The 13,980-nt window shown below is 47.4% G+C and overlaps 1 protein-coding gene across 1 annotated transcript in view; it reads right to left on the bottom strand.

The window, feature by feature from the left end:
* Positions 1–4,681: 4,681 nt before the first annotated feature.
* The window catches only part of NCKAP1L (NCK associated protein 1 like), a 42,482-nt gene continuing 33,183 nt past the window's right edge, over positions 4,682–13,980 (bottom strand). Inside the window, exons 27-31 of the mRNA XM_012534668.3 lie at positions 13,550–13,643; positions 12,525–12,641; positions 12,082–12,191; positions 9,964–10,053; positions 4,682–6,122 (exon numbers count right to left, since the gene is read on the bottom strand). Of these exons, the coding sequence (XP_012390122.1) occupies positions 5,991–6,122; positions 9,964–10,053; positions 12,082–12,191; positions 12,525–12,641; positions 13,550–13,643 (543 nt within the window). The 3' untranslated portion in view covers positions 4,682–5,990. The remainder of the gene's footprint in view (positions 6,123–9,963; positions 10,054–12,081; positions 12,192–12,524; positions 12,642–13,549; positions 13,644–13,980) is intronic.

Raw genomic sequence — 13,980 nt, 5'->3', positions numbered from 1 at the left:
CATAAGGACCAGGAAATCATTCCTATCTCATCTCAACCCCTGCTGTAGCTTTCCAGTTTATTTCCTCTTATTCTGTCTTCTGTGAAATAAATCTAATGGCTAAGGGCCCAACACAAAACAGTTTAGCTGCTTAAAGCATCTGTAGAATGTATGATCTGGAATTTGAACTCAAGACTTATAACAGGGCAAATCCTCTTCCATCAAATTGAGTCCTACCTGGAACTCTGGCAGGAACCACATTAGGATTCCTTAAACTCCTCCTCCTTAATGACCACCTACTTTGGCATTGGGGAAAATCCTATATAAACAGAAAGTGGAGATGTATTCTCTAACGAATCCATGATCCCAGAATGTGAGTTTTAATTTCAAGAACTCTGGAGGTTGGAAGGAGGGGTGATAAGGAAAAGATATGTACTCCATTCTAAATATCGGGTGGAAGCTCCCCTCTTCCCAAGCAATGGAGGAGAAAAGAACAGAAGTGGCAGCGTGAAGAGTCCCAACGTAAAATGATTGCCTTCTAGGCAATTAGGTTAGGTCAGGCCTTCCGACCTGACAGGACAGAGAAGTATCAGCAGAACCAGCTCCCAGGAAATACAGAAGCAGAAGGAGAGAGCAAAGTCAGAGATGCAGAAAAAAGCAGAAAGAATACTGAGACTTCAGCCTCTCTGTCCATCTAACTTCATCATACACTGTTTCCCCTCCTGGCCAGTGGAACTGTCCCAGCCAAGACATAGATGCCTCTGAGATCCGAGTCTGACTCCTACACAATCCAGCTCTCAAAACCTGAGAGCAATCACCTTCCTTATCAACTGAGAAAGAATGGGCTGGAAACCATAATTCTTTATTTTTCTTTTTTTTAAAATTTATTTTTGGCTGCATTAGGGGTCTTTGTTGCTGCGTGAGGGCTTTCTCTAGCTGTGGCAAGCGGGGGCTACTCTTCATTGCGGTGCGCGGGCTTCTCATTGCGGTGGCTTCTCTTGTTGCGGAGCATGTGCTCTAGGCATGGAAAGTTGTGGCTCGTGGGCTCTAGAGCGCAGGCTCAGTGCCTGTGGCGCACGGGCTTAGTTGCTCCGCGGCATGTGGGATCTTCCCGGACCTCGGCTCAAACCCATGTCCCCTGCATTGGCAGGCGGATTCTTAACCACTGTGCCACCAGGGAAGTCCTGGAAATTATAATTCAAAAGAACTGCAAAATAAGATTACAGCTAAAGAGCTTTAATTAGGAAATTGGGATTAGAGCTAAGGAGCTCTCCAAATTAGGCAGGCATTTCAAGTAGAAGAGGTGGGAAAGAGGCAGGAGATGTACTTCCCGAGGGATCGCTCAACGTTTCTTGTCAACACAGTGACATATCCCATCCCTGCCCTCTCAGGCCCCCAAGTCCTAACCCAGTTTAAGAAAAGGAAAATTCACTCACACACACACACACACACACACACACACACAAATTATTCATGAAAGATACTTCAGAGTCCATATAGTCTCACCCCATCCATTTAACAAATGAGAAACTAAGCCCAGAAAAATTGTGTGGTCCCACAGAGTCAGTGACAAAGCCAGGGCCAAGTCTCCTAAACTGTTTCTAGTGCTTTTCTGTTCTGTGGCTCTCTTTCTCTTTCTTCATCCCCGGTCCTGGCATTTAACCTCAACCTTGTTTCAATCCAATCCCATTTCTGCCTTACCCTACCTCTAGAGAGGGAAGAACAGGGTATGTCTGCTGCATTCATAGGCTCAAAAGACCACCACCGTTCTTCTCTCCCTGTCTTTTCCCCTTGTCCTCCACCCCCAGCTTTCCCAGGCTCCTTCTGCCCAACCTTATCCCTCTCTTTTTCAGCTTCCAAACTGCCTCTGCCCCAGACCCTGCCTCCTCACTCCCCTAACCCCAGCCGACAAGCTTTGAGTTTAATAAAGACCAAAAAAAAAAAAAAAGAAAAGAAAAACGATGCTTTGGCAGCGGGTGGCGGTGACGGCTGGATGTGATCTGCCTCCTACAGGAATGCTATTTAAAGGGGCAGCCTCACAATTCTCTCCCTCCAAAGTGACAAGAGAAAAGCCTGCTCCTCAATCTCTCCAGAGCTGCAAACTCAGCTCAAGTTAACTTCTGACTTCCTCAACCTGCACCCTGGCCTGCCGCTCCTGCTTCCTATTTAGGTGGGAGGGAGAGGACTTGACAACTCATCGAGGTGTGGGGGCTGAGGGGGGATTCATCCTCGTCTCCTTTGATGACAGGTACTTAGGAGGAGCAGGAGGCCCTGGGAGGACTGGAAGAACACTCGTCCCCCAACCACGTGAGTGCATTTCCACCAGGTGCCAGCTTCTCAAAGTCAAACTTTGTTGGAGGAGAACTGATCTAGGCAAGAGGATCTAAGGTTAGGGAAGTCTTGTCCCTAGCGGGGACCTCCTTCCCTTCTGGGTCCCCGTGTGCAAACCACATTTGTTCTTTCCCTCCCAGGCAAAGTGCCAGAGGGTGAGATCCCCTCGGCCAGGCCCCGGCCCCCCTGCACATGAAGGCTGCCCTCACCCACCCACTGGACTGAACAGCATAGTGGGGGAAGCACTGTTTTTACTGCCCAAAGGAACGGGAGCTCCTCTGCAAACATCTCGCCCCGGGTCTGGTGGGAGCGATAATTCTATCTCATTGCTGCAAACAAGTTAATGGAGATTTTAATGAAAACACTGCACTGATGAAAATGCTGAGGCTAAAACCTACTCTCTGTCTGTGAGACAAAACAATCGGGGTCAGAATTTCTCCTTGATATTCATTCTGCAGTTCCTTTTAGACCTAACTAAAGCGAGCTGGGGATCTGAGAGGAGAAAGCAGTTCATTGTTGATTGCATCCCAGACTGTAAGAGGTCAGAGACCCTCCTGGCCAAGGAAGTAAACTGCCTAAAATGCCAATGGGTCCTGGTACCTCATCGGTCCTTCACCTCTAGACAGTCACCTTTTGTTTCAGGTGGTAAAGGCCATATGTCCTCACCTTCTCCTGTTTTTGCTCATTCTAAGGTCTCTGGATTCTAACAACTAAGCCTTCCCTGATGAAGAGACAGTCGGGGAAGGTAGAAAAGGTCTAGGACTGAATGTCATATTTGGGTCCCAGTTCCAGATGTACTGCTAAACATGTGACCTTCATTAAGTCATTTAACATCTCTGAATCTGCTTACTGGCCTGAAATAGGGAAGCCTTTCCCTGGCTACCTTGCAGAATTGTCTTAAGGATGTGAGAGCACCTTGAAAAATTTTATGTGGTAGAGGAGTATGTGTGTGATTATATGTTTATAAAAAGATATTATGTTGGGCTTCCCTGGTGGCGCAGTGGTTGAGAGTCTGGCTGCCGATGCAGGGGACGCGGGTTCGTGCCCTGGTCCGGGAAGATCCCACATGCCGCGGAGTGGCTGGGCCTGTGAGCCATGGCCGCTGAGCCTGCGCGTCTGGAGCCTGTGCTCCGCAACGGGAGAGGCCAAAACAGTGAGGCCTGCGTACCGCAAAAAAAAAAAAAAAAAAAAAAATATATATATATATATATAAAATGTCATTATTACAGATATTATGTCTACCCTCTATTCCCCTGCAGCAACTTGTCTTGCTGTCCTCCTTTAGAAAAGGAGGACAGATTTGTGTTGCCAGGGGTTAGGGAAGGGGAAGGGGGTTGCAGGAGGGACATAAAAGAACAATATGAGGGGTTCTTTTTTAAAATATTTATTTGGCTGCATCAGGTCTTAGTTGTGGTGCGTGGGCTCTTTGCGGTGTGTGGGCTTCTCTCTTGCTGTGGCATGTGGGGCTCAGTAGTTGTGGCACACAGGCTCTCTAGTTGTGGTGTGCAGGCTCTAGAGTGCATGAGCTTAGTTGCTCCGTGGCATGTGGGATCTTAGTTCCCCGAGCAGGGATTGAACCCACGTCCCCTGCATTAGAGGGCAGATTCTTAACCACTGGGCCACAAGCGAAGTCCCTGAGGGGGTTCTCGCAGTGATAAAACTGTTCTGTGTCTTGATCATGGTGGCAGATGCGTGAACCTACATGTGATAAAGCTGTACAGAGCTAAATACACACAATGAAATGAGTATTGGGATTGATAAAGTGCTGTTGGCAACTTGTGATTAAAAAAAAGATGTAAACATGAAAAAAAATCCTGGTTATGATGGCATAGTATAGTTTTGCAAGATGTTACCTTTGAGGAAAACTGGTAAAGGTACACAGGATCGCTCTGTATTATTTCTTACAAGTGCATGTGGATTAACTATCTCAATAAATATTTTAATTAAAAAAAAGTGATTATGTCTACCCTCTATTCCCCTTCAGCAACTTGTCCTGCTGTCCTCTGGGAGGCTCCTCTTAGCGATTCCACATGTATATGGAAAAAGGATCTCCCAGCTCCTCAACGAGAAGATCCCAGCAGAGACATAAGAGGGTAAGGGTAGTTGCTCAGATATTTCTGAGCTCTCTCTTCCTCATCAACTTTGCCTTCAGTCTCAGTAGGCCTGACCCCAAATCACTCCTTAGAACATAATGTCCTTTCCATAGCACAGAAGGACAATTCGCTGACGCACGAAGCAGGACCCTCTGATGCTTCTATCCTAAAGAGTAGACAATTGTTGCTAAGAAAAACTTGTGTATTGATTATGGCTGCCAAGTTTAATGAGTATTGACTAAGCCTGGGTCTCGAGAAATAAAGATCAAACACACAAGTATCTAAAAATAGCTAACAAATAGCTTTAATGAACTCCGATGGATTTGCTGAAAACCAAAAATCGCTTCCCTTTTATCATGGAAGTATAGACATGACCCTAATTAATCAATTAGTTAATTATATTTGCCCATTCCAACCACTCTAGACTTGTGACATACATGATCTGTTGCTCCAGTCCTCCCTGGCACTGGGTGCACAGAAGTGCTGGATGGGGGCCACTGTTTCCTGCCACGGAGTTAACTAAACCTAGTTTAGTGCTATCTTGAATGCCCTGGGTTTTGTGACACTTGAAATTCTAATTAGTGCAGAAAAGGGCGAAGCTGAAACAGCTTGTACTCCCTCAAGTATACCTACTCTCAGGGCCCTGTAACCTAATGAGGTCTATGAAATTTAAGATCTAGAAGAGAAATTCCTGCCTGGAGCAACAGCTGTACCCAGGATGACAAGGGGATTTGGGTTAAGTTAGTCCCTCCAAACAGGGGCGAGAATACCCCCAAATGCTATGTGACGGAAACTCACATGACACTGGTCCAATTAGTTGTCCTGTGACCTACAATTAATCTAGACTGACCCTCTGCTCTGGGTTGTGGCGATGTCAAGGAAAAGCGGGAGGGTTAAAGTTCAACAGATGAGAGGACTTAACTGGTTACCTACAAGGTGTGGTAGGGCAGGTGAGGGGGGGTTTGGGGCAGTGAAAACCTGTCAAGAGCACTTCCTCGCTGCCCCTGCAGGCCGCAGAGCTGGAAGCAGAGGAAGAGACTCACGGCTCCTACAAGAGCTCCCACAAGGGGAAAAGGGGCTCCTTTGCTACTACTTTGCAGTAGGGGCAGGCCGAACGCTTGCTGAACACATTTGGAAGAGGAAGAGAGGAGATAATCGTCCTAATGAATGTGCAGAAGACAAAAGCAGCTCCAGTGGGAGGATTATAGGCTCATTATGGTTTAATATGATGATTGATCATCTCTGCCCGCCAGCATTATCCTAGAATAGTGATGAAGGTCGAAGAGACCCATGCCAGTCAGAGCTCAAGCTCTAGTCCCCAGAAGATAGAAAACATACTTGTGTGTCAAGTTTTTTTCATTGTAAAACTTCATACCCGTGGCCCCAATCCCCTAAATTTTTTCCATAAAAAATCCTCCACTCCCCGCCCCAGTGGGCCCCACTTGTCTATGATATCTCAGCCCTGGGCTGTTCCCCCATATTCCTCTTCACCAACTCTGGCTGATCCTCTCTCTAGCGACCCCACCCTTTGAGAAAATAGCCACAGTTTCCACTGCAGCGCGGGCTGAGGCAGGTCCAAGGGGCCCTTCAGTGGGTACTGGCCGACACTCGGTTCAGGTGGAAGGCCCGGGATACCTCCCGATAGGCATTTCGAAGCAGGACATATGGGAAACAGGACTCCAGCATGTCCAGAGTCAGGAAGGAGGATTCCTCCACCACCTGGAAGAGAAAGGGCCAAGACAGATGAGGACCCCAGGTAGGGCGTACCTCAGTGACACCCTGTTCCTCTTCATTCAGTTCCCTGGGCCCTCTGGGGTGCTTAGAGTTACAAGTGAATGGGGTTCCCAAGGCACTGTCCCCCCGTTCCTCCCACACTTCATTCCACTCTAGGAAAGCAATGTGGCCTCTTCAGCTCCTTATAATGGCCTCTGTGCCCCTCCTCAGGGTTATATAAAGGGCTCAGAAGAAGAAAGCAGGAAAGAATCACTTCTCTAGCAACGGAAAAACTCCCATTCTCTCCCATTCTGGATGCTAAATCATACGTGGGTGGGCAGCACAGATGCAGGTAAAGATGGATAAAAGAGCTAAAGACAAAGCTCTGCAGAGAAAGAAACAATTACCACTACAGGCCAAGAAAGAGGGGTCTGGAATCCACACGGGTCCTCTTGGGCTGGGCCTCAGTCTCCTCCCTCCCTTAGTACAGTGCTTGGGGAACAGTAAGGATGCTGCATGAAGGAGCAGGCATGATTAATTAGTTTAATTAGAAGCCTGTGTGCTGCGGTAACCCCTGCAGCCCGCAGAGCCAAGCAGAATGATAGATGGAGATACCTGGGTAAGACAGAGGGAAGCGGGGCAGGGAGATATTAGCGAAGAGCAGCACAGCCTAGCGTTGGGCCAGAGGGCCCCCTTCCCTAAGGAAGGAACAGGGTGTCTTTCCTTCGGTACTCTCCTCACCCAAGAGGTTATGGGACTAAAAACACACTCTGGAGAGAAGTGTCCCATATCCTCTGGCAGTTCACACAGATGGGCCTTCCCAATATGTCTGGTGTTTCAAGTCCTGAAAATTCACTCAGGGAAGAGAATCTACCGTCTCTACTCTAACATGTGTCTCTCCCTGAAGCCCTTTCAAGTTTTAAAATTTGTAAGATACTGCAATTCTCAAACCATGCGCACACAATACACACAACAGCCTCAGAAGAGCAGACACCACAGGCTGAAGGAAAGGAAATCTGCCCGTAAAACTGTAGCTCTGATCTTGGGTTGGATGACAGAAAGAATTTCTTGCTACACACGAGACTTTCAAAACTTAAGCCAGGAGACAGATAGGATCTCTTTTCCAGGACATGACCCTTGGGTACAGGGAAATGAGTGGTGGCTTCAAGAAGACCCACTTGCCCAAGACTTCTATTCTCCGCTCTATTAAGCACAGAAAACCACAGGGCTCCTAACTGGAGGAAATTCATGGTAGCGGAAACAGCCCTAGAGTGAAGGCCAAGAAATGGGTTCTAGTCCCAAATCTGCCCATGTATTCTGGGGGAGACCTTGGATGTCATCTTTCCTTCCCTCTCACCTATGAATTGTGAGGACTGGACTAACTGCCCGCATCTGATCTGGTTCTGACATCTAGGATTCCATGATCCTATGAGAGAGTCATTCCTTCCCCCGTGACACCCAAGCCAGGAACAATCTGACAGTAGTGGGGATGGGCACTGCCCAGGCTTGACAGCCAAGACAGAAAGACCCCACAGACAGAAGTGCCTGCCCAGGATTTGGGGCTACCTGAGTAGCCTCTTAACTCAAAATACAGCCTCTTCCCCTCAGTCATTTCCAATTTCTCTGTGGAACCATTTGCATTTAAATTGCTTTGCAGCAGCTAGGCCCTCTATCTCTTCCCTCCTACAAAAAGTGCCTGGTCCTAGCTCTGTTCCAGCCACTCTGCAGGCCTGTGATGCCTTAAGGGGCAGACAGCTTCCCACACTTTGGGGCGGGGGGAGGGTGGGACGCAAAGCAGAGGGAGGAGATGGCACGGAGCGGCAATGCAGCATCACCTCCAACCTCACAGAGGTGAAAACTGCCCAAGGGAATGAACAGGCGTGCCTAAATCATCCAGAAACTAAACTAAGCAGTGGAGAGAGGGGACTAACATTTATTTAGCCTCTCTTATGTAGTAGGCACTTTTATATATACCGTCTCATGAATCCTTGCCCCTCTATCATAAGGATAATTGCCCACTTTCATGGCTGAAGAATCAGTCTCAGAAAGGTTAATTAACTTGCCCAAGGTCCCGCTGCTCTGAAGACTGTGCTCTACCTAGCATACTACACTTGCCTTCCCTCTGCCCTCCTTTGCCTCCTGTGCCTTCTCACCCCTCACCTCACCCCCGCCCCCTCAGGTCCATTCTCTTCTCTTCTCCATCATAATCCTTAATCAGCCCAGCCTAGGCCTTTTTCAAGCTGGAGAAAGGGAGACACAGACACCACTCAATGCCTGTGTATTTAAAGAAGGAGACCCAGAGGGAGTCCCAGGCTTGCCTGCCCCTAATATTTGTTGGCCTGGCCAAGAGTACAAATGGAAGCCCATATACCAGATGACTAAATAAATCAGACAAACTATTCTTCCTTGTGACCTTTGCAATATGTAGTCGTCTCTCAGTATTCATGGGGTACTGGCAGGGGATTTGTTCTAGGACCAGCCCTGGAACTAATTCAGGGGATTCAGATACCAGAATCTGTAGATGCCCAAGTTACTTATATAAAATGGCATAGTATTTGCATATAACCTACAATATCTTCCCATATACTTAAATCACCTCTAGATTACTTATAATACCTAATACAATGTAAATGCTCAAATAGTTGCTGGTGTGGGCAAACTGAAGTTTTGCTTTATGGAACATCCTGGAATTTTTTTTTTTAATATTTTCAATCCACGGTTGGTTGAATCCATGGCTGAGAACCTGTGGATATGGAGGGCTGAGTGTACCGTTACAATTTCATGGAAGACAGGTTTGAATCAAGAATTCTTAGACCCCTCAGAGTTCTGCACCAGAATAGGGGGAAGAGAGGGAATCAGCCTCCAGCCTGGCCCCCTTCTCCTCCCACCCCCAGTCTGGGGGATCTGTATACACACATAAACTTCCTGTCTGCACATCTAAACTCCAGCCATACATTCCGTGGGCTCTAGAGCACAGTCTGCCTCAGTAGGATGGACTTGGAGAAGCTCAGCACAAGCCCTACAAGTGGGCTAGAATTCTGAGGCCCTAGAAATCTTTAGTGGGGGCTTCAAGGTGGGGCACAGGCTCCAGGTGAGCATGTCCTCTTCCTGTAGGCCAGAGGGGGCCACTTAAACCCAGGGCCCCGGACAGGAGCCCCTCCTGTCCACATCTAAGTGCAGCACTAACCGAGGGAATCAAACTTTAGAGCAAAAGAGTAAACATGTTGAAGAGGGAAACAGGGTCAAAGAGGAAAAGATTTTTTTTAAGTTAACTGGGTCAGAGTTCCCAGAACTTTCTGCCAAAGTCGGGGAAAGGCCACAGCTTGGGAAGACAGAAGAGACAGCAGGAGCTGTCTGATTCATGGCCCACCTGGCTCCCTGCCTTACAGCTTTTCAGCTAAAATCCCATCCCTCCTCTGAGCCCCCATCCCCCTCCCCCAGTTCAGCTGTGTGCTACTCAGCATCTTCTTCGTGGTACTCTTAAGGACAAGAAATACAGCGGTAGGAAGTGGTCAAGTAAAACCAAACATGTACTGGACAGATAGTTAAGGATGAGGGACACAGCTGCCCCACCACATCAGACTCAAGAACACTGTAGGGAAAGGGGCCCAGTTAGCTAGGGGCTGGGAAGACCCTGTCCTGTAGAGAAGTCCTCGAAGTCTCTACTACCTTGGGATTACAAGACAAGTCTAGAATGTTAGCCAGAACGTAAGGCCTAGACCTCCTCAGGCAGAATTAAGTTCTTAGTTAATGCTTTTGGGTGATAACAATGGCTGGGAGCCAAGGACCCTAAAGAGGAACCTCCTTCTGGCCCTTCCTCTAAGACCAACTTACACCAGATACATACCAAGCGCATAAGCAGAGAAATGGATTCCCGATTTCTGGTTTTAAGCTTGTCAGTCTCCTGGCCCAGCTGCAGGAGGCTGACGGAAGCTACCTGTAAGGGAAGAACTTGTAAGGAAGCAGATTTTTTTTTTTTTTTTTTTGCGGTACGCGGGCCTCTCACTGTTGTGGCCTCTCCCATTGCGGAGCACAGGCTCCAGACGCGCAGGCTCAGCGGCCATGGCTCACGGGCCCAGCCGCTCCGTGGCATGTGGGATCTTCCCGGACCGGGGCATGAACCCACGTCCCCTGCATCGGCAGGCGGACTCTCAACCACTGAGCCACCAGGGAAGCCCAGGAAGCAGATTTTTATGGTCAGAGTACGACAGCCTCAGACTAGGAGGTGAGTTAAGAAGTGCCGGGATACTCCTGGAGGCTCAGGGTGGGCAAGCGGCAAATCCCCCAGGTCTCAGAGATGCACACTGCCTCTAAACTAGCCAGTGCAGACAACAGGAGGTTGCTGGAGGAGAGGCTGCAAGGGGCGAAGAAAGAACCTGCAGCAGAGGCAGGTAATACTGTAGGCCAGGAGATTAATCTCTTTTCCTAGGCGGCCTCCAGACACCACTGTCATCAGACCGTTTACAGCTGACTCCCCACCCGACCAGAGACAGGGCTGGGCCTCTGATTCAGACACAGCGCTCTTGGTATTCTCCTCCTGTCAGCTCCCGAATGGCTGTCCTCTTCGTTCACCTTCAGGCCCCCAACAGATCAAAGAGGGAGAAAGATATGTCACTAATTGCATCCCAGGCCCAGGTTACCTGTACTCAGCAAACAAAGAGGGTAAAAGGGGAAAGGCGGGGGGTGATTCCCTTCTCACCCCATCTTAGAGATCTGGTGTGAATCCTCTTTCTATCCAAGATGCTCAGAGCCCATTTTGTGTGGCCTGTTGTCCCAGTTTAAATAGAGGCCCTCTCACTAAGCTTCCAAGTCCCTGACATGTACTTCTCAGGACAAGAGTGTGATTCCCTAGAGCATATGATCTACTGCCTCCTCCTAAAAAGAGACAGATAAGGACCTAGTTTTTAAATCAGGACCGTGCTTTGCAAAAGAATAAGCTCCCTATTGCTGAGAATGCTCCAGCAGGCAGTGGGTACTGGACCATGTTTCAGAGGTGTATGGATGGGATTCCTTCATGGAGTATTTAGAATGCGGAGCTCTGGGGCCTCTTTGAACAAAGGAAAGAGATTACTTATTCTGTGATTTTCCAGAGGCAAAACTTAGATCAATAATGATAGCTACAGGGAGCCAAACTTCGGCTAAAAAATATTTTAACAATTTTTTTCAAACAAACTGGCCATAACCTATAGTAAAATCAGCTGCTTGACTGTAAGTTCCAGTCCCTAGAAATCTAGACCAGTGATTCTCAAAGTGAGATCACAGGATGGGCAGCACCAACATTTCCCGGAACTTGTTGAAAATGCAAATTTTCCAGCCCCACCTCTAATCCACTGAATCAGAAATTCTCCAGGAGATTCTGACTTACAATGAAGTTTGAGAAGTTGAAAAAAGCTTGACTTTTTATCAGTATTAGAGTTGGAAAGGGCCTTATAGATGATAAAACTCAGTGTCTCTCCAACTTCACTGTACATCTGGTCTCCTGGAGACCTTGTTAAAAACAGAGGCCTGGACTCACCCTAGAATATTCTAATTCAGTAGGTCTGGTGTAAGGATCAGAAATCTGTATTTTAACAAATTCCTCAGGGTAATGTAATGCACACCAAGGTAGTGAATCATGGATTCAGTTTAATCTTTCTAGTTAATAAATGGGAAAACTGAGGACCCAAAAGTTTGGGTCTTCAGAGATCACACAACTGCCTAGTGGCAGATCCAAAACTAGAGCTCAGATTTGCTAACTCTTAGGCCAATGCTCCTTCCAAGTATTTGGGCAGAGGCTGAAATACCAGCTGTTACAGAATCTAGAAGAAACCCCTGCCTTTCACAAAGTGGCCTCTCACTACTTAATGAATAGGATGGGAGGTTAGGCTCCAAGACCTGCTCAACAATAACTGTCTATGGATTTAAGTCAAACCAATTCCCACCAGACTTTGCAATCATCCATTCCTTATAACCTATACCCACTCACCACCAGAAATTCCTTGAGGTGAGTTTCAATGTTCTTGTTGTAGAGGGTGAAGAGGGCAGCAGACACCTGGATGATGGCTTTGGTCAAGCAGTGAATATTGTTGCTGTAACCTAGGTTATTATTGACAGAGAGGGAGAGAAAGGAAAGGAAAGTGAGCCACCCCAGGCGACCCCAGCTAGTAACTTCTCATTTTTTCAGGCTGGGCCATCCCTATTTGACACTGAAAGGACTGGAAGGCATTTGAGGATTAGGAGAAGGATATTCCTATGAAATTTCACTGGAATTGAATTTTAGGAATAGTTCGTTCTCAAGTGCGTTTTGAAACAGAACTTTATATCTGAGTCAGAAGTCTCTGTTTTCCAGATAAATGTCTCCGTCTCATATCCCGACCCCAGGACACTAACCTAAACTGCACTGGTTCCTCAAACCTACTCCTTACTTACCATCCTTCTCAATGCTATAGAAGGAAGCTGGGTCCATGGCAAGAAGGGGGAGGGAAACGGCAAGAAAGATCAAGAGCAGGCAGGCTACCTTATATTCTTCCTCAGGGGATGACGTATCTGGAAAGAAGGAAAAAGGAAAAGAGAGTAAGGTCAGCGAACAGGAGTTTTCTTCCAGGGGGTCCTACTTCGCCGAATTACTAGGAGGATCACATGAGAAAATATCTGTGAAAATAATTTGTAGAGCACTATAGGCAAGTCATTACTGCCGCAGGGGACAGTACTAGCCCCCACTGATAGTGAGAGGCCTGAGTCCTGGAGGCTTCCCCGGGTGACTGAGCACAGCTCTTGGCAAAGGGCTCTGCTGACACGCAGTTTGAGGGCACTCTGTCAGCTACCTGATGGGGTGCAGAGGCAGGAAGGAGAGGAAAGAGTCTCACCAAAACCAAGAGAGAAGAGGGAGAGCCAGTCTGGCAATTTTAAAAGGGCTTACTACCAGCCCCCTGATTCCATCCTATTCTGAGTGTGTACAAGTATGAATGTGCTAATCCGAGGAAATGTGTAATGGAAATATAAGAGACAAGTGTGAGTCCAGGGGAGGAAGTGCATGGTGTCAAGGTGATTATAGGGGAGGGGGAGCACAAGATCATTCTGGGGAACTTGGATGCTATACCACACAACCTAGTACGAATTCACGTCTACTGTGTATTGTTCGCTCATCGTTTCATCTGCATTACTCTTATTTCCCCAACCAGATTGTAAGTTCCTTTGAGCACTTGCTGAGTACCAGACTCTCACTTAATACTTTTTAGCTGATTGACAGATCAACTGGTTAGAACCTGACTAGAAATCTAAATTGCCTGTGGAAGTATTTTCTGGGAATTAGAGACTATGCTTTAAGTCTTTCCTTAGCTCCCAGTTTATAACCTCTGAATTCACAATCCTAAATAAAGGTTTCTTTGAGACTGACATTTTTCCACCCCAAAATAAGGCCCAAGCCCTCCGTTGCCCCCTTTCCCCAATCTTACCAGTTTTCAGATTGGCAATGGCAGCCACCAGAGCTGGGTCAATGTCACAGCCCACCCCTGCAGCAGATGCTAGCTCAAAGACACTCAGGGTCACCTGGTAGAGAAGAAAACAACATTCTGGAGGGTATCCCCTGGAGAGAAGTGCTTGACAGAAGCTACAGGCAGTCAAGACTCCTGGATCACAGATTCTAAACTTTTGGTGTACTATCATCTTTGCTGGGTATTCCTTTCATAGATCTCCCTAACCTACAGGGGAAAGAGGAAAAAAAAAAAATCCAGTTCTTTAGCTTGGCATTCAGATTCTCCACAATACAAATTTATTTTTTCAACCTTATTTCCTCAAATGCTTCCTACAGTCAATGCAGCCAGGGTAATTTATTCACTGTCTCCAAGCTACAACTTACTTTCTTACTTGCATGCTTCGGTTCATG

The sequence above is a fragment of the Orcinus orca genome, chromosome 11 (assembly GCF_937001465.1).
Source record: "Orcinus orca chromosome 11, mOrcOrc1.1, whole genome shotgun sequence".
In the NCBI taxonomy this organism is placed as follows: domain Eukaryota; kingdom Metazoa; phylum Chordata; class Mammalia; order Artiodactyla; family Delphinidae; genus Orcinus; species Orcinus orca.
This window is presented reverse-complemented; position numbering and strand designations above follow the sequence as displayed.